This window comes from Colossoma macropomum, unplaced genomic scaffold, assembly GCF_904425465.1.
Source record: "Colossoma macropomum unplaced genomic scaffold, Colossoma_macropomum, whole genome shotgun sequence".
Lineage (NCBI taxonomy): Eukaryota > Metazoa > Chordata > Actinopteri > Characiformes > Serrasalmidae > Colossoma > Colossoma macropomum.
The window spans coordinates 45667023-45689016 of NW_023494789.1; the positions used below are offsets into that span (position 1 = coordinate 45667023).

At 40.4% G+C, this 21994-nt stretch overlaps 1 protein-coding gene across 1 annotated transcript; it reads right to left on the reverse strand.

The window, feature by feature from the left end:
• Nucleotides 1–6304: 6304 nt before the first annotated feature.
• LOC118807662 (uncharacterized protein F54H12.2-like) lies at nt 6305–7612 on the reverse strand. Its single transcript, XM_036569695.1, has one exon. It carries the CDS (start codon nt 7610–7612, stop codon nt 6305–6307), a length of 1308 nt encoding a protein of 435 aa, XP_036425588.1.
• Nucleotides 7613–21994: the final 14382 nt, after the last annotated feature.

Below are 21994 nucleotides of genomic sequence, written 5' to 3' on the forward strand. Positions count from 1 at the left end.
GGGAGGGGGATGGGGTGAGGGAGAGACACAGACCCATGTTTAATCACAGTGAAAACAATTATCAAATAAATTTATCTGATCTAGGTACAGGTTTGAATTTAATTCAGTTCACGCAGGCTCTACACAATCGAGTAGATCGTTTGTTACAAAAAGCCAGACAGGTTTCACAAGGGGATGACATTATCCAAATAAGTTTGAAAGGTGAAAGCCTGTTCTCGCCCGTGATATTTCAAACTAACGCAGAGGAGCTGAACGCTGAACATTTTCTGAATTACGTAGAATCGGTTGTTCAATCAAATAAAAAACTGTTAAGCGACAAATCACTCACACTGAACGTTCAGATAGTGAGAAACTTTCGAGGCGGAATAGGTTATTCCAGAATGATAAACAGTATTTTGTCATTGGAAATACTTACAAAAAAAATATTTTTAAACGCTTACCAAAATTCCTGCTTTGCGTGTAGTTTGACGGGTGTGATGAAACCGGGTTTGACCCAAAGCGAATGTCAAAAGGAAGCTCTATTACTTTTAAATCGGTTAAATATTTCACTGGAACATTTAGTTTCATTTAACGACGTGACTTTATTCGAACAGTTTTTAAACGTCAAAATTGTGATTCTTTACAGAGTAAACAACGGTGGTTCGTTTCAGACTTTCCAAACGTATAAAGAGCCGCACGAGAAGACCTATTACCTTCTTTTGCTAAACAATCATTATTATGGTATTTTGAATTTAAAAGGTTTTCTCGGTGTTAAACATGTGTGCAAAGCCTGTCACAAGCCGTATTCGCACAGTAAATACACGCACCGCTGCGATTTTATGTGTAACGTGTCAGAGGGTTTGTTTAAAAACCGAGAACGTTTTGAGGTGCGCGGAGTGTCTTAGATTCTGCAGGTCACAGGATTGTTTTTCACACCACAAACGAATGGGATATTGTGAGAAGGTTAAATGGTGTGAAACTGTAATCGCTCATACATAGTGATGACCAAACACCACAAGTGTCCCCGGACCACGTGTAACATTTGCAAGTCGCCTTTAGCCGAGAAAGAGGATCCCTCTAAACACCAATGTTTTATCAGACCCACTTTGCCGAGGCCGCAAACGCAGAAATATGTATTTTTTGACATAGAGTCCCGTTTTACGGAACAAAACGAGCACGCGGCGATACATATACACACCGTCACGTACGAAGGTCGACATTGGTGCGCCACGGGTCGCGACTGCATAGCAAAGTTTTTTAAACGTTTTAGAAAAAACAGATACAAAAAGTATACATTTATCACTCACAACAGCAGCGGTTATGATTCGTATTTTATGCTAAATTACCTAACAAAGAACAAAATAGTACCGCATCTTATTACTCAAGGAAATAAAATCTTATGCATGACCGATATTTTTTTCAAACAACGTTACATAGACAGCCTGAGCTTCTTCCAAACGAAACTGGCTGATTTACCCAAAAGTTTTGGTTTTGAAAATGAGAAAAAGGGTTATTTTCCTCATTATTTTCACACAAAAGATAATTTGTGTTATGCTGGACGTTACCCGAAACCTGATATGTACGGATATTCACGAATGCCTCCTACGGAGCGGACTGAATTTATGAACTGGTACGATTCTGTAAAAAACGGTGTGTTTAATTTAAAAAAGGAACTGTACCAATATTGTAAGAATGATGTGGTTATTTTAAGAAAAGCCTGCATGATATTCAGAGAACGAGTGCTGTCCATGGCCAACGTGGACCCGTGGACACGTCACCATAGCCAGCGCCGCGCTAAGCCTGTACAGAACAAACTTTTTGCCGGATAGGTGTCTGGCCTTAACGGGGCCGCGTTATTTTATGAAAAAAAAACAAATGTTTTTCAAATTGCAGTATACAGTGGTTAGAGTTTGTCAAGTTCAAGGAGAACGTTTTTATCCAACACGCGCTGAACATGGGGGAAAAGAAAGTCGGATCTATTTTTGTGGACGGGTTTTGCGAACGGACCAACACCGTGTTTGAATTTCTGGGCTGCGTGTTTCACGGGTGTCCGAAATGTTCGGACCCTAACGCCGAAAACCCTCTGACCGGTGAGTTACAAGGTGAACTTTATCAACGCACCACGGAACGGTTGGAATATCAGAAATCCTTGGGTTATAACGTTAGGATCATGTGGAAACATACGTGGATTAAGATGAAAGCGGATAACCGGGAGCTAAAGACTTTTTTGAAAAGCTGTGATTTTCCGGAGAAAATGAACCCGAGAGACGCTCTGTACGGCGGACGGACCAACGCCATCCGTTTGCTGCACAAAACCGCCCCGGACGAAAAAATCCATTACTTGGACTTTACGAGTTTATATCCTTACTGCAACAAGCGTATGGCCTACCCCATTGGACACTCGACGGTAATTGTGACTGATTTTAAAGACATTAGAGAGTACTTAGGCATCGCCAGAGTCAAAATCTACCCCCCAAGAAATCTTTTCCACCCAGTGTTGCCTTTTAGATGTGATAAACTAAACAAATTAGTTTTCACCCTTTGTAGAACCTCCGCGGAGGAGGAGGCCGAGGACGCGTGTCGACATTCGGAAGAAGAGAGAGCCATAACGGGCGTTTATTGCACGGAGGAGATCAAAAGGAGTTTAAACCACGGCTACACGATCGGGAAAGTGTACGAGGTTTGGCACTTTGAACAAAAGTCCCATGATATGTTCGCAGGATACATCGATTTACATTTGAAAAACAAGGTGGAAGCCAGCGGTTTCCCTCCGGGTGTGAACACCGACGCTGAGAAAAATGACTATTTGTTTAAGTGACACGAAAGTGTCGAACTGGATATGTCAAAAATCGGATTTAACCCCGCTCAGAGGAGTATTAGCAAACTGTTTCTGAGCGCTCTCTGGGGGAAATTTGGACAGAGAACGAATCGGATGAACACGGAATTAATAACGGAGCCTCGTGACTTTTTAGAACTGATGTTTTGCAAACATAAACGCATTTCTTATTTTACTTTTATTAATGACGACGTTGCTTTGGTCCAGTGGCAGTACGAAAAGGATTATTTGCAAAAACCCGTGGTTTCTAACGTATTTGTGGCCGTTTTCACGGCGGCTTACGGACGATTAAAACTGTACGATGTGCTAGAAAAATTACAAAAGCGGGTGTTATATTTTGATACGGATTCTGTCATGTTCACGGCGAAACCGGGGGAATACACTCCTCCCACGGGGTTTTATCTCGGTGATCTGTCGAATCAGCTAACGGATGGTGATTATATCAAGGAATTTGCGTCTACAGGACCCAAAAGCTATTGTTTCGTCACGGCCGGCGGGCATGTTTCTCTGAAGGTCAAGGGGTTTACAATTAATCCGGAGACTTCTAAAATTCTTCATTTTGATTCCTTTAAACGGCTGGTGGAGCAGCACGTTAGCACGGGGCGATCCGACACTCTGCTGACCGAGACCCTTTTAATTCAAAGAAACAAAAAACGCTTGGCTCTGCGGAACGTCAGAGCTCTGAAAAAATTTTCATTAATTTATAGCAAGAGAATACTGAAATCCGACTTTACCACGGTGCCTTATGGATTTTGACGTCAGATTAAAGTTGCCGTTTACATGTATTTTGGCCGGACCGAGCCGTTCGGGGAAGACGTGCTTTGTGCAAAGACTTTTGGAATGTTCTTCCAAAACTCTCAACGGGAAGCCTGGCAAAATCATGTGGTTTTATGAAAACTGGCAAAAAAGTTACGACGAACTACTGGAGCTTATGCCCGACGTGGTTTTCGTCCAAGGAGCACCGAGCAGCCTGCACGACGCTGAACTACAAGGAGGACGATCAGGAGAAGGAGGAGGAGGAGGAGGAGGAGGAGGAGGAGGAGGAGGAGGGGTAGGGGGTCCTCTGATCGTTCTGGACGATATGATGGACGTTATGAGTCAGTCGGTAGAATTAGAAAGGGCTTTCACGAGACATTCTCACCACAATAATCTTAGCGTGATATATTTGACGCAGAATCTATTTTATAGAGGAAAGAATTCTCGCACCCTTAGTTTAAACGCCTCCTACCTGATACTTTTTAAAAATCCTAGAGACAAGTTACACATTTCAATTTTGGCTAAACAAATGTATCCCGGACAATCGAAATATTTCCTGGAATCGTTCCAGGACGCTACGAGTAAACCTTTCGGTTATTTAATTGTGGATCTTAAAGCCGAAACGCCAGAAAGATTTAGGTTGCGGAGCGGGCTGTTACCCGGACAAGAATCTGTGGTGTACGTACCTAAAACATAGATTTTATTTTTTTAAAAATGACGTCAGCCCGTTTAAGAAAAGCTCTCCCTTTTCTAAGCGCTTGGATAAACGCCAAGAGAAAAAAAAGCCGACAAAAAAAATTGACCCAAATACGTGATTTTGGCCATATGCGAAATCGTTTTAAACGTTTTAAAAGGCAACGTTCCGCTGACTGACTCTCAGTATAAACAGTTTAAGAAAAGGCGACGCTGTTTAAGGCATCTGGCTGACAAAAGTTATCCGTTTGGGCGCAAGCGTAAACTCATTCAGAAGGGGGGTTTTATGAACCACGCGCGAAAACTGTAGCTAGTCTCTGCCGACCAATTGCAAAAACTCACACCCTCCTCCTCCTCCTCCTCTAAAGGCGACATTAGGGAAAACAGCGAGAATGAACTGGAGCGGGAGATTAAATCCCTGTTGGAGAGAAAGGATTTATCCGCGGACACCAAACTGGATTTGTATTCTCAACTTTTGCGGAAATATCTGACTTTGGTCAAACTAAAATCTTTGGAAAAAAAAGAACTGACTTTAAGTTTACCTCCTCCTCCTAAAGAAGAAGAAGAAGAAAAAGAAGAAAAACGAGAAAGTAAAACACCGGACGGCTTCTCCACAAAGGTTCTGGAATACTTGCCCGCTCGTTCGAGAAACAAAGCCCGACTGATTATGGACGCGCTGGAAAACGCGTGGACGGCTCGCGGCGAAATCGTGTACAGAGGGGATGTCGTGGAAGGGAGTCATATATTTGATTTGTTAAAAACGGCAACCTCTTATCAGAAGCTGAATTACAAACCCGTCGGGTGGAGCAGTTTCCTTCGCAGCTTGGCGGACGCCAACGTTCCTTCGGGGGCCTTGGGTAATTCTTCTGTAAGGCGAGAGATGGAAAAATACAAACACATCAAAGGGTCCGTTGATGATTCTCTAACGTTTAGCACGCCTGCGAGTACGCCCTCGCGGGTTAAAAAAAAAGAAATAGAAAAACACACTTTGAACCTCCAGGGTGGATGTCGTATTAAGATATGTTTTCATTCGTATGCTTAAATAACCACATCATTTATATCTGAATCAAAGTACATTTTATGCTTTTTATAATCGTGTCATTTTTAAACCAACGGATAATGTGAATGTTTGAATCTTTTTTTTTTTACATTTTTATTAAAACCAAAATGCTTTCATTTATATCTAAATCAAAGTACTTTTTATGCTTTTTATAATCGTGTCATTTTTTAAACCAATGGGTAATGTGGATGTTTGAATCTTTTTTTTTTTGCATTTTTATTAAAACCAAAATGTTTTCATTCGTATGCTTAAATAACCACATCATTTATATCTGATTCAAAGTACATTTTATGCTTTTGTTTTTTTTTCATTAAAACAGTCTCATATTTTTCAACTCTTTTAATATGTTTTTTCTTGTGTGTGTTTGAATAAAGTAAACATTTTTTAAAGCGTAGCGATTTTATTGAAATATATAATCAAACAGACGTTAAAAGATCATTTTGTAATCATTTATTGATAAAATCACTACGGTAAACACAACTTTGCACGCCGTGTACAATATGACAGTAAGAATCTATTCGCAGCAAACTTTTTACATATTTTTTAACAGAGAGATCATTTTCTCGTAAATCGGTGGAATAAGAATTTAGAACCTGAGAAAACGTAAGACCCTTCATACGCTGTTTTACAAAATACACGCAGTGATGACCACAGGCGTCCGACCTATGGTCTTGAACTTGTCTAGCGTTACACAAAACTCGTCGTGAATTATTTTTTAGAAAAAGCATGATGTAACTGGGGAAAAAATCAGAGTCCGGCGGAAACCCGTAGGAATCAAAAAAAACTCTGCATTTCCATCTGACAGTATTAAAACAGCCAACCAGTGTTCTCCAGGCCAGGTGTGAGGATGTGTATTCACAATAAAACAGGACGGAGATGTGTGTTTTAACACCCGAGGCAGTTGATCGCAGGGGAATACGCCTCTGAAACCGAGGGTGCATCGCATGGCTTTAGCGATCTGTCTGGTGTCCATTTTTCTTTCAAAAATAGTCCATAAGCACTTCACGTTTGTGATTAATTTCTAACACGTTGTCAAAAACCGCAAACACGATGATGTTTATGGTGTTGGGCAAAGGCGCTCGAAACCGGAGGTCCAGTCTGACGTGCCCCGACTGTATCAAGGACACGTGTTCGCCCGAGCTTTCGTCGGGGGTCAAGTTGAACGCGAATAAACAGTAGCCCTGAGAAAAATCTTCACGAGAGATGGCCAAAGGCTGGTCCCTCAACCCTCTGTCCGTAGCCTCGACCAGGCTGAAGTATTCTCGCAGGCAGCGCTGCCTGGGAAAAAGGGGTCGAAAAGGCGTGGACGGGTAGGACACACCGTCTACGCTAAGATTTAAAGATTCCACGTCGTAATGATGAAAATTAAAAGGATTTCGCGCGTAAGATCTGCTGAAAGCTTCGTTATGAACAAAACCTATAGCGATGAATTTTGGCACTTGGCCCCAAAATAGATTATCCTGGTTTGACACGCGACCCCCCGCCGGCACGCTTAACACTTTCACGTTAACTCGTTCTAATGGGTACCTCGCGTTAGACTGAAGCAAAGCTGACGCGTGCCCCAGTTTCACACTGGGTGACACGTGTATTCTTTTCACGTACAAAAGGGCCATTAAAATGTGAAGTTTATAGCCCGGGTTCGGATCCGATGACATTAAAACAAACTTTTTATTACGAACTAACTTGATTCTCACGTCGACGAAATTTAAAAGAAGCTTTTCCTGAAATACAAAGTCGTTATGCAAATGTCCCATTAATTCGAACGTTCGGCTCCTTTTGCAATAAGCGCTTCGCCACGTTAACCCCTCATTGTCTCTGTTCGGGTCAGCTTCGTCCATGCGCCCCGCCGTGTCTTTGCGAAACAGCCCCGCTGCGAATTGCGAATTCAGAGTAGGTTCGGAATAGTTAAGCAAACACTCCAGAACGGCCCTGTAGGCGTACGTGGAACCGCTTTGAGAAATGAGCTTATCGCCGAGGGACAGGTCGACTTGGCTAAAAAGAGTAGCCGCGGGGTAATTGATCAAACCTACGGCCGTGCCGGCCGCCAGATCGGTTCCGTCCGCGTTGGTAACTTTGCACGTGAGGTACAAAAGCGAACGGTTCAGATCGACGTAGGTGTCCCCCGACCCCGCTATAAAAAATTCCAGGGGGCCGTTTTCGGTGATGGCCGTGATTGGTGGCGTTTCTACATATTTGTAGGATTCTATACTGTGTTGCGTCATAGGGATCGTAAATAGGTCCAGCTCGGACTTCATGCATTCCGCCGAGGCGCTGTGTATGAGAGACATCTTTTAAAATATGTCGGGACCCGCACCGGTTTTCCGCTCGCTCTTTTTTTTCTTCCTATTCCTTAAACGAGAGGCGCGGACGAGCGCACCCGCCAGCTTCCTGTTCAGACTGAGACCTTTAGAAAAAACGCTTTTATTTTTAAAAGGTACGGAACCGCGACGCCCCGGCGGGCGCATGCGTCGATTCGCGCGGCTCAAAACCACCAGGCCTTCCCTCTCCTGCCGCCTTTCCGACGCGTTTCCCAGTAATTTCCCCGCCGCTGCGGAAACCACGTCTTTCGCGATATTTTTAGCAGCGGTCTTGAGGTGCGGTCTGACCAAGTTGAAGCCCGATTTTAGCAGAGGCACCGCCAGTCTAAACAAACCCCGAAAAACGTTGCCTCTTCCGTACTGCACGGGCGCTCCGCTGAAACCTTCTAAACCGGACCCCGCCTGTCGCGTATAGTAGAGGACGTAGGGGTTAGGGTCGGCGTGATAAGCAGACATTTTTTTATCGGATCGGTCTAAAATGTAGCTTCACGATCACTTTTCCAAATTCGAATTTGACGTTTCGGTTTTGATCCGTCTTTAACTCTATTAAAATTTCATCAAACACGTGTTTGCTGACCGGGTTGTAGTGCACCTTGTCAAAGTTTAGCGTGACGAAATCCAGATGCGCTTTGGGTATTTGATCGGTTCGCAAAAGAGGTGCTAAGGTATCGGCTACAATCTGATGCGAAGAAATATCCGAATAAAGAAACAAATAAAACGTTCCGCCTTTAATATGGGCAGGGAATTTAGTTTCGGTCGGGTCAGTCCACTTCTGTTCCTCGAAGCCCAGAATGTGCGCCAACTGTCCGTGCGTTCGAATCCGAATAGGCCATCTGTTCAGCGAGGTCATTCGTATAATCTCCTCCGGTGTGACCCCTAATTTTACCCGTCTCGTGACCTTATCCAAATATAATTCGACGTGGGTTTTAGTGGTTCTAAAATATTTGTTCATTTCAGTCAAAATGTCAGCGATGTAAGTATAATAACCGCATTTTACTTTAAAAGCCACCTGTTTACTGAGATCCGGCCCTTAGCACACCCAAAAGTTCGTTTCCTGTCGCCCGCCGTCCGCCAGCGTGTACCAACTCTGGGGAAATGAAATTTCTGCTAAGCCGACCTCCCAACCGCCCCTGAGGTGAACGGTTTTTCTAACTTCACCCTGTAGCTGGATATATTGTTTTGAGGGTATAATTGGTCGCTAGCGTTACTCGGCAGAGTGATGAAAAAATCTCTGGTTTCTTCCATGGTGGGGGGGTCCGCTCTTCCGAATAGGGGCTCGCGCCGCTCTCTCACAGGGTTTTTATCGTGCGTCCTGGATAGAATTTTCGTTTACCCAGGAGTCAAATTTTTTATCCCAACCTTTCCATCTCACCTTAAGGAGAACCTCGGATTTAGTTTTTTTCCTAGCCAGTATTTTTTCTACACGATAGACTTTATTTTCAGGTACAATAATTTTCTGCATTTCTTCTTCATAAAAAGAACCTTCTATTATTTTATTATCGAGGTCTTTTAGTTTATACATCGGCGGGTCTCGTTTAATAATTTTATCCACAAAAAAATATTCATCCGTGAAAGACTGTTCGTAACCTTTCGCGAAGACCCTGCGCTCTTTCGAAATCCGAACCGCGTCACCTATTTTAAACTTGGGTCGGGGTAATTCCCCTCTCATTCTTTTCCTGTACAGATGATGAAACACCTGTATCTGATTGTCCTCGTTCACTTCTTCGGGACGCATTTTAATAGATCTGTGAAAAGCGCGACTGTAAGCGCTCACTGGTTCCTGAAGCACATCTAAATATCTCAAGGTGTTAAAACCTGTAAAATATCTGAACATCCGCGTTTTGAGGGTTTTGTTAAATCGCTCCACCACAGAGGCTTTCAATTCGCTAGCCATAGTAAAATGTCTTATTTTATATTTGTTTAAAAGTTTTTTAAATAAATGATTACAAAATTCTCGCCCCTTGTCACTTTGAAGAGTGACGGGTTTTCTACCTCGTAAAAGTATTTGTTCAAAGGCCTTCGTTACGCTCTTGGCGTTCTTATTTTTCAACGCCTCCACCCACGCGTATTTTGAAAACACATCTATGCAGGTTAAAATAAACTTTTTCCCATCGTTGTGTTCCGATAGAGAGGATAAATCTGCCAAGTCTAACTGCCATTGTGAATCTTTTTCGCACGCTAGTACGAAACTCCTTTTAAAGTTTATTCTTCGGGGTTTGTGTAGCGTGTAAGTGTCTGAACTTTGTAAAAACCTATCAATTTCATCTTTATTTTTATTAGCTAACCCCACCTCCCTTACGCTTTTGATAAAGGGCTCCCTACCACACAGACCGCCTTCCGATCCGGGTTTATGGTACAACTCTTGCAGCGCCGTCTGAGACATATCCAAATGGTCGAGGTGTGAAACACGTTAGGGTTTTTATATGTTTCTTCTGGGTAAAACACGGTCTAAAATAAAATGTGGAGAAAACAAACTGATGACAGAAAACGACTTCAAAAGGTTTTTATGGTTTTTTATTTTTTTTGTTTAAAGGTTTTTGTGTTTTTTTTATTTTTTGTTATAAACGGTTTGTTTCTTTTATATTTTTTTGATTGTTAGTATCTAATCTACTGACAAACCGTTAGTTTGAGATATAGGTAAATTAGTTTCAAACTAAATGTGATGAACACTGAAGTATAAAATATGAAAATAAAAAATGATTACATGGTTTAAAATATTAAAATGAAAAGGTTACACATTTCTACTAAAATATGAAAATAAGAATGATTACGCTATTAAAAACATTCAAATAAAAAATGATTACGCTATTAAAAACATTCAAATAAAAAATTATTACACTGTTAAAAATATTAAAATGATTACACTTAAAAATATTAAAATGATTACACTATTAAAAACATTCAAATAAAAAATTATTACACTGTTAAAAATATTAAAATGATTACACTATTAAATATATGAAAATGAAAAATGGTTACATGATTTAAAATATTAAAAATTTAAAATGATTACATGATTAAAATATTAAATGAAAATGATTACATGGTTTAAAATATTAAAATAAAAAGACTATACAGTTTGTCTAATAAACATGCACAAAAGGGGTTCAAAAAATATGTAAACTACTAGCAGCGATCAAAAGATATCATAAAGGTGCTATAAACAATTACACAAACTCAAACGACTAAAATATTAAATGAAAAACGTGGTGTCTTTTAATAAAACAAAAAGGTCCCAGTTTTTTCTAATAATAATAATGTTTATGGTTTGTCTAATAAAAAAAATATACAATGTATAAACTTACTAGCAGCAAAAAAACATCGGTGTCATAAATGTCTTATGTACAAATACACAATCTCTCTCTCTCGCGAATCACTACACCGATCTGTCATCCTCCCCATCAGAATTTTACACACGTCGGCGGCCGTTGATTCCGCAGCGCTGTTCAGAGGTTCATCCGGCCGCATGTAGAACCGGCTCAGAATTTTGGACGGATCTCTGCTCAGGTACTCGGACAGCGGGTTATATTCACTCAATTTTTCCTGCGTCAGCGTGTAAATTCTACGCAAAATGTTTATTACAAAACCATCATGAGGTTCTTTTAATTCAAAGTGTTGTTTTAGAGACTCTTTTATTTCCAATTCACAAGCGGGAATGAGATTCAGCCACTTCTGCTTTAACTCGTTGTCCAGAAATCCTACGGGGACGCCTTCCACGCAACTGTGCTGTTTCTGTGATGGGTGTTCAATTTGACACCCAGCGCAATCTCTCGTGACCCATTGACGAACAGCCAGGATGATCGCTCTTGCCCAGATAAATTCCACAATTTTCGTGGCTGGGTCCTTCAGACTGAGGTTCGAAGGCTTCTCGCTCTGACTTTCCGAGCTGGCGCCGGCGTCAAGAGGTTCCTCGCATTGACCTTTTGACCCCGTTCCTGAGAAAGCGCTCGCGTTCTCTCTCTCACGCTGCTCGATGTCAGCCGGCGAAGAAGGTCGGCTTTGTAAGCCGTCCTCGTCCACCACGATAAATTCATCGTTGTCCAGATCGGTCACGCCGGAGACTTCCTCTTCCTCTTCTTCTACCTCGCTGGCGCTGGTCGAATCTGAAATGTCATTTCAATGCCGCTTTTTTTACGTTCCACGAGGTCTAGATCAGAACTCTCTTCATCGTGCTCTGGCTGGTGAGTGGGGGAACACCCCCAATCTCTCCCGCTGGGCATGTCCTCGCACATGCGCATCGCTGTTTTGTCATCTTGGTATTTAGACATCAGACTCGTCGGGCGTGGAATATGACAGCTGTCGCAACCGCATATTAAGCTGGCTGGTGATAGAGAGAGAAAATCGTTAAAAGGTTTAACGGGCTCGTACATGCTTACTCTTCGGCCACACGCTGCAACTTGAAACGGTATAACCCTTTTCACGGCTTATATTCACAAACTACGGTACCTCAAACGGTCAAAATGAATTCTTAAGAAAAAAAGCGTTTTTCTTACCTGTCAGAACATGTTTGACCGCGTGATAAATATCCAGTACTTCGCTCTCCCGCAAAGTTATTTCAATCAGCTGGACGTGCTCTTCTTTTTCAGTAGGGGCAAAATAAAAAATCCACTGATCATCATCGCTGGAGCACACGTTTTCATGCCTTATCACAGGTGACGTGCACACTTCCAGTCGAACTCTGTAGGTAAACTCAGGGTTCTTGAGCCCTGTGATGGTCAGGGTGATTTGACGCAAATAATGCGCGGATCTGACCTTCAGTGTGATTGTGGCTGACCTGGACAGTTCGGTCTTGTGTTTTGTGTCGCGAACCAAGCATGACCTGTTTCTGGCCTGTAAGATCATAGCATGCAATTCCCCCACTTCATTCGTTTTCGGGACGGTCTGGTTTAACAGGTACAACTCCTTTTCAGAAATGGAGACTTCAGTCGGCTTGTCACTGTGAAAAAGTCTGCTCTGACGGAAAACGATGTAGCGATTGTTCAGCCGGGTTTCTTTCGGCAAAATTGTCAAATGCGTCATCGAAAGACATCTCCTCTTTATACTCGGTTTAAACAGACTGTCGTCCGCTCTGAATCTGCCGATTTCCTGCTTTTTCTTCTGCGAAAGTGTAACATCGTTTTCTTCCCGAATCGAACGGGGCCAGCAGTGTTTAGGTATGTCATTGCGAACGAAGGCCTTCCTCGCGCTCAAAATTTGACTGGTCCTCAGGGGTTGCTCCTTCAGTTTCAGTCGTTTTAGGCTGTTTGGCCACACGAAATAAGGTATTCCACGCTTTTGTAAGTTGTCCCGAATGAATTTGCGATAGCGCCATTTGCTCAAGGAATTCAAGATCAGAGATCCGGCTTGAGCCTTAGACGATCTGTCTGGAGAATCCATGACGATGGTTTTGCAGAAAAGTCACTCTCCGCACCAATCTGTCTCTTTTACAGCCAGTTTTTATAGTATTGTGAGGAGAAAAACACCACGACACCTGTTCAATTATTAGTCACGCTTAGCAGAACGGGGCCCCCAACTTGCTACTGTCACTCAAAAACACAACAACAACAACTACGTCATACCATTACATCCTGGGAATCTTTCCCCAAAACACATCCTGGGAATCTTTTTTTTCCAAAACACATCCTGGGAATCTTTTGAAAATTATTCCCACGCATCATACCGGGCAAACCTCGGGTAGTTATCAAAAAGCATTCACACACACACACACACACACCATACCCCGACCCAACCACCCCACCCCACCCCACCCCACCACACCATACCCCACCGACGGTAAGTCCTCGCATCTTTTTTTTTTTTCATCCTTACTCTCAATTTTTCACACCCCTTTAAACTTTTACACAAAATTCACATCATTTTTTTCATTAACACTTCTCAAGGGGGAAAATTTGCTCATGCTTGCCACCCCTCCCAACACGCACCCTGGGGAAAATTGAACATTTTATCACTGGAAAACAAAAATTCTTTACAACCTACAATAGTTGTTCACATTTTTATACACATCAACCCCTGGGAATTTTTTTTTACATATTTCACACGTGATGTCATACCACTGATGTTTACATTTTTATACACATCAACCCCCCTGGGAAAATACTTTACATATTTCACATGTGACGTCACGCATAACTCATAAATCATTTTGACATTTACTGGGGTTAATAACTACTTAGATGTATGTGTACCCATTTGTTTAACTTTGGAGTCTTGGGTTATACAATTACCCAGGCATGCTATGAGTCCTAATAGTGACAAAATATCCTTATTACTTTGTTTGTGCTCTCCTGGGCTCATATTGCATCCAGGTAACTATGCAACCCAAGATGCTACCAAACTTCAGTTCCGCTTTGAACAAGCTATTATCTACTCCCTACATGTGCCCACACAGTGCAGGAGGGATACCACATTGCTGTACAGCAAAATGTAACCCATGACTTTTGTTTAACTTCTTAACAAAATTCAGAATTTTAGGAGTTTGGTAGAGAAACTGAATTCCATGTTTACAGATGTTGTCATTTTGAAATAGTTTGATTTTCAGAAAACTCTTCACTACTACCTGCTTCTTCAACTCCACCTCCCGCAACAATGAAATAAAGCATTAGGTAAGGACAAAAACTCTAAAAAATGTTTGCTAGGCAATGCACTGTGGTTTCCCCAGGTGATCTAGGCACAGCACATATCTATGTCTGCTGACCAAAGGTAAACAACTTCTACAGTTAGCCCATCGCTATTTTATATTGTCTATGAATGCGCTCAATTTATGTAATGATCTTCTTTACATGAACTATTACACTTAACTCCTACCACCATGTCACTGAACCATTTACTGCATACCACTGAAAATTCAGATGTGTTTTCTCCACCAGTATTGCCCTCCATCAAGTCTTCACGGTCCACATCATCTCCAGCTTCACTCCTGGTAGCATCAAGCATGCTCCCTTCAGAATCTGACAGGTCTTCCTCATTCTACAGGTTAACAAGGGAAAAAGATGACTTGAAAGAATATGAATGAATTAAAAGGATAGGTATTTATTTAATCCAAGGTAAAAACTGTGTGATGTATAATTGTGTATTTACCTCTTGAATGTCAGCACCAAACAGGCTAGTTGTGCAGGAGTTTTCATGGTCCATTTCATCTTCTTCGTCTTCACTGTTGGATGCATTACTCATGTTATCTTCTGTGTTTGTTTGGTCATCTTCATTGTCGCTTTAAAGGTTTACAAAGGAAAGAGAATGAAAAACTGAATGAATGGCAAAATATCAGTGAATTTGTGCAGGCCATTTGTGCAGGTCACAGCGATCCACTAACTACATGTAATATCTTATGTGCAATGTTGACATTTTGGTGTGAGAGTGGCACTGGACTCAGGTCATAGGTTTAAGAGAGTTGACAGGATTCATCCTCAAAGGAGCATGACTGTGCTCACCAAATTTTATGGCAATTGGCCCAGCATATTTCAAGATTTGTTGCCTTAGAGCAATGAGATGGATAAAAAAAAATAACAATGCCAGTAGACAAACTGCAATTTTGTATTTACCTCTTGAACAGGCTAATTGTGGAGGAGTTTTCACTGTCCACTTCATCATCATCTTCTTCACTGTTGGATGCATTACTCATGTCACCTTCTGTGTTTGTTTGGTCATCTTCATTGTTGATCTAAAAGTTCACAAGGGAAAAAAATGAATAACTGAATGAATGGCAGAATATTAGTGAACTTGTGCAGGCCCTCTGCTGCCCCTGGCTTGGTGCATGTAGGGAGAAAGTGAGAATGGAATCTGTTATTTGGCCACAACATAGTGGAATGTTTCTGTAGGGAGTAAAATGCAAATACCATGGCAATCCACTAACTACATGTAATATCTGACAAATTCTGACATTTTGGCGTGAGGACGGCGCTCGACTTATAATAATATATAAGATATATATATTATTATATGTTATATATATAATATAAGATAAAGACAACACAAGTAAGCACAAAACTCAGCTTTTAAATGATCATTCCATTTACTGAAGTTAAAAATTTATTCAAAACCTATATCGCCCATGTGAAAAAGTTTCCCACCCCAAGACTAATAATCAGTTTTGCCACTCTTGGCAGCAATAAATGTAATCAAACACTTGTGATAACTTGCGACGAGTCTTTTACATCACTGTGGAGGAATTCTGGTCCACGCTTCTTTGCATTCAAGTGTGACAAATAAGAAAAAAATAGAAGAAATTGGGAAGGGGGCAAATACTTTTTCACAGTACTGTAGGTTCAACACACTTGACAGGGTCATCCTCCGAGGAGCATGAATGTGCTCACCAAATTTTATGCAATTGGCCCTGCATATTTTCTGATTTGTTGCCTTGGAGCAATGAGTTGGAGAAAATAACAATGCCAGTAGACAAATTGCAATTGTGTATTTACCTCTTGAATGTCAGCACCCAACAGGCTAGTTGTGGAGGAGTTTCCATTGTCCACTTCATGATCATCATCTTCACAGTTGGATGCATTACTCATGTCATCTTCTGTGCTTATTCGGTCATCCTCACTGTCGTTCTAAAGGTTAACAAGAGAAAAATTGTGAATGGTGACATGTCAAGGAACATTTAAAAAATAGCAGGTTTTTCTTGTACCACACTTAATAGACTTAATAGCAATGTTTGGATTAAACTGTTAATCACTAATGGGTGACAGACACTGTTTACATGCAGGGAATTGTGATAAGTGAAACAGTAAAAATAAGGTAAAAGTTTATTTGACTTGAGGACAAATGTACATAAAAAATATATAGTACAGTATCAAAGAACATGAGTAATTTAATACTGTAATAAGATAAATAATGCTCTCTATGAGGCCTGGGTGATATGCACAAAATTAAGTATCACAATATGCCTGAGTAAATACCTCAGCATCGATATTGTGATGATACTGTAAGGAAGACAAATGGTGCTTTCATGAGATATTTACAAAATTACATTTTTAATAAGCAGCCATTAGCAACATGAATAAGAATGGTCAAGCAAGAAAGCAAAAAATGCTGACATAGTACTGCCGCAGTGGGTGTAATATGTAAATACCTCTTCAACGTCCTTCTCTAAGTCTTCATTGCCCAGTTCATTTATTTCATCTTCACTGTTGGAAGCATTGCTCCTGTCATCTCCAGTATTTCTTGGACCATGTTCATCGTAGTTGTACTTGTAAACAAGGAAAGACGGAAAGGGTAAGAGGCAGTGTCAAGACATTAAAGGCAGTAATTTCTTTCCCCAAGGTTAATATTACTGAATAAATATTAAGAACGCTTAAAAATTTAGGCTAATTATACCCCTAGTTTTTGCAGATGCATCCAAATTATGTCGTGCATCACACATAGTACATCTCAAAAAACATTTTACTTTATTACAGCTCTCCAAAAGGTATGTGTGTAGTATTTTTAATGTCTGCTTATTACCAGGTGTATATAATGGGTAAAACTTAATTATAAATCTATGTAAATAATACACTAATACAATATAAATCATTAGTTGCAGCCCTTGTGTTAGCCTCCAATAAGCATCTCTCATACTGACCACATTTAGCAAACTGTCTTCATCATCTTTAGTATTTGCATGCAACCAGTCATCTTCTTGGCTTCTCTATATTTATAGAAAAAGAGACACACAGAGACATTTTAGTCATATAGCTATTGTGCTGTGCTGTTTGTAGTGATTTCTCATTATGATACACCATGATGCACATAAAATGAAGCATTATAACAAGAAGCAAAATTCTGACAAGCGAGCACTTACGTTAAGTTACAGTTGCCTGTGTCTGTGTTAATCTGACTTTGAACAGAAATAAAAGTTAGTCTTAAGTCTTGGTATAGTGAACAGTTATTACAGTAGTTTGCATCCTAAGTGTTACCAAAGTTACTTACTTTTGCATCCCATCTGAACTTGGTTCTCCTTGGAATTCTTTCCGTGTCGCTCTCCAAGTATCTTTTGTAAGGTCCTGAACGTCTTGCCATTATTTCGTACGTTGCACCCAACTGCTATGAACGACAAATGGGACCGAGAGCAGCCTTGGGTGTGATCTCCCGCGTTCTCCACAACTATCGAATCCTGAAATTCTTTTCGACGCGGTCACGCACCTCTCGCGATAGCAGGCCATTTGAAATGTGTGCGCGCGCGCGCATTTCACCTTTGACCGTTAAGCATCTTTGGTGGGTTTGAAGGTCACCGGTTTACATATACGAACAATAAGGAAAGCTAAACGTAATTGTCAGTGATAACAATTATGTTTATCCATCACAATGGCATTTGCCATATATTATTTCAAGGACAAGACCGTGGAAAAACTGATTGGATGAGTGTTGAAGACCAGCAGTATACATCTTCAAAAATGATCACACAGTGCCCCAGACTCGATGATGAGGATGGATGGATAAATGTGGGATAAAGGCAGAAAGACGAAAGATGGTCCAGCCTTTTTTTCTTGCAAAGGTTTTAATGCTCAGTGGTAAGCAAGTATATGTTCGCTAGCAATTGACTTTGGCTATGTCGACATTAATACGTTTTAGTTTTAAAACATCACTTTTGCGAGCTACGTTTACGCCTGGCGTTTTATGTTACTCCGGAGTTTCCGAGCCCCTTTTTGAAACGCTGCTAGCCTCGTTTTAGTCTCCGGGGAGGCTCCGGGTTTGCGTTTTAGTTCGGGTAAATTATCAAACATATCTTCACAATGTAAGTTAGTTACATATCGGAGATTGTGCGTCGGTTTTTTGCCAGTTGTGAAGTTTTTTATCCCCAATTTGTTATGCTTGCGAGATCATGTTTACTAACCAGCTGACGTTAGCTATGTGGAGGTCAGTAGCTAATGTAGTTAGTTAGCAAGCGGGTCTAGTCACATAGGTACGCTAGTGCTTGGTGCTCCATGCATCTTAACAGTTTCACTACATTAGCGTAGGTACCCCAGTTATCGGCCACCTCAAAACAAAACATCGCGAATCTAAGCTAACTGTAAATAAATGAAAGCACTTTACTCACCCAAATCAATGTTTTTCGGGAAAGATCCGTGTGTAGATTAATGTCCAAGAGTCATTTGACATGATGAGAACAGTTTTTTCAATAATAACGTTTTTGTTTACTTTGACAGTTAGTAAAATGTGACGTTATTGCATTGTTTCATTATTCAACTTGATTTGCTTGTTTAACTAAGTATAGAGCACAGCTCTTTGCTGCGTGCCTGATTGTGCCAGTCAAATGAGAAATCGCGTTTACCCATCATTCCTACCAGACTCAATGCTTTACAATGCTTCACAATGAGGTTAAGTTTGTCCTCTGTGGGCACCCATACGCCATATACGTAACACTACCATGGCGGAAAACTTCTTTTTTTTACCTCAGAGAAGAGAAAGCTAACCGATAAGCTAACCGATAAGCTAACCGATAAGCTAACCTTCTGCACAGACGAATATCCATCGCGGAATAAAAATTGGTTGTGTGTTCCATGCGGTTTTGTACACGCAGAATTACAACGTCATTAGTGATACTTAAATATTGTTTTCAGATATGATTTTGTGCTAGAATAAAGTTTAGATGCCCTTGTAAAGCGCAAGCTTATGTGTTTTGGATTTCGCCTGAGCAATTGGCGGAGAGAGAGAGAGAGAGGAATTGCGCAATACGCAATACGCAACTTGATTGTGTTAACGTTACTGGATTTAGTAAATTTCACGCACAGCAAGTCTTTTAGATCTTCTTATGCTAACTAGCTTCTAGTTCTGACCTTCTTGTGATAGATTGATGGTTATCGACTGTGTGTAGCAACTAGGCAGACTTCAGACAGCTAAGCTAGCTAGCCAAGTTAACGTTAACTAACTAACTAGGTGAAACAAAAATTTGTTTCAATGAGTGTATAAAGATGTATATGTCTTAAATATGTACACAACCACAGGTTTTTACAGAGGGTTTTTTGAGTATTATCACTCTGTCAGAAAATAACAACAGCCATAAAAATCCATTTTCATCATGTTTTTAGGAATAAAATGTTATATAAATGAGACTATAAATGATATATGAGTAAACCCCTCTTTAAAAACCTTCAGAATATATGAAGGAATAAAAGGTAGGAATGAAACGAAGTGGAGGTTTCTGGCTCAGTGTAAGAGGGAAAAACTCATTTTGAGAAAACGACCTTTTAGGATGCATTGTAATTGAAATGTACAGACTCAAATAGACAAAGTCTAGTGAAATAAACACTTAAATGTGTATTTTGGTTATTTACATGTTTAAGAAGCAAAAAACCCAAAATCTCAAAAAAGACCAGTGCATGAAAAGACAATGCTTTGCCTTGAGTGTCATGCCTTATGTTACCAACAAGCTGTCTGTTAGGGAGCGCTCATAGGCCCATATACCCTGAGGACCCAGTCAGCATTTTAATTCGGTCATTTTGCACAACTTTTTCACATAGACAACTACAGTGACCTCTGCCAGAAGAGGGAGGAATTCATGAAGGGTGTAGACATCTGGAACCAAACACTCAAGAGGAAGACCAAGCCAAACAGTAGGTGGATGAAGGACATGGAAGATGAGGATGAAAGGCCAACAAAACAGGTAATTACATTCACACAGTTAAAGAACAGTATGCAGAGGATTCTGTGTCACCTCTTAAATGATTCTAGCAGAAAAAATATGCATTACAATACAGACATGACACATTACTTTCTCATTATTCTTTATTGATGTGTGGAAAACTGAAAAACAAAACCTTCCTTTCCGTTGCTCTGACCTCACTTGGTCTCTTCACCAGAAAATTTGCATTACTCCATATTTGCAACAACTTGTCCCTTAATTCCCCTTAAGAGTAGGAGAGAATTGTGCAACATTAAATGTAATCACTGTCAAACATCTTGAAAAGCAAATCCCTGTTGACTGTTTTTGAATAAAGAAATTAAGTGTCATCAGAACACTGTAATGAAGGGCTTGCATCTCAGTTTGGCATGTTTACATCACTATTTAAAAGTAATGCCATTTCTGTGTTGCCTCTCATGTTTTTTTACTGTTATGATTACTTTGTGATAGATGCGTTATGACAGCTATAATAGTTTGTAGATGTTGTAATGTTTGATTTTAATTGCTCATCATAATCCCAGCCATCATGTCAGTGGTATAGAAGTATTTCAACATTTCTGACAAAGACACATTTGCAGACCTTGTTTATCTGAAATTAATAGATGGGGTGCATCATCAAAACCTTTGAAACCTTAAGGTTTTGAGCCATCACAACACCATGATGGCTGTTGTGGTTCCCATTTGAGTACTTGGTGGAGTGTCTCCTCATTTTCATGTTTTGACCAAAGAATTTTGAGGTAATCCCTAGGCTGTATTTTCTTCTTGCTATGTCTTCCAGCCAGTGCTATAGTGCCACAAATTTAAGCTTCTGCTTCACTGTAAAAGTGCAAAAGGCGCTCTCTAGATCCAGTGTCTGGTTTGTCTATTCTGGGCTACAGTAAAAACATGGTGGCTCTGCACTGTTGGAGGAGGACCCGCTCCTGTGTAGATTTGAAGGGCTCATTATCAGCTAATGAAAACACAACAATTTGTAATTACTGGTAATTGTACACTAATGAAAACATAGTTTTGTGTACTATATTCAAATTCTGTTAATAGACCACTCAAAATATTACACACTGCACCTTTAAGCACTGCACTATTTCATCTTGTTTCATTTTTTTTCTGAGCATTGTGTTTTGGTGTAGTCAAATACAGAAAAGGAGGAGTCATCAGATGAGGACCTACTGCCCAGGAACTGGAGTAAAGCACAGCAGAAAATAAAGGAGCTTAAAAGAGAGAACAAGAGGCTGAAAAAAGGCAATGTTAAAGAGATATTAGATGCCATGGGAGGTAATTTTATGACTTTTAAGCAATTAAAAAAATATTCTGCCCTTGTATAGGCAACATCTCAAAAATTGTGGAGAAAATAAGGCAACATCAAATCACCTTAGGCTAATATGGGTATGTGGAGTTCATAGCATCAAAAATAAATTTGAAAAACTCAGCAGCAACCAAAGAATACAAGCAAAGTAGAGATAGTTGACCAGTGTTGGCTTTTGTAATTCCATGGTATCCATTGTATTTGGGTGACAGCAGGCAATGAATGTTACATAAATATCCAGCCCTTACAAAATCACACTGAATTTATCTGGACTGATAAATTTCAGTACAAGAAAGTGAAATATATATATATATATATATATATATATATATATATATATATATATATATATATATATATATATATACACACCTCACTGGAAAGTAGAGCTTAAGATGGGCAGTTTCGGTTGGTCCATCTGTCCGTCAACACTTAACTTCAAGACATCATATCT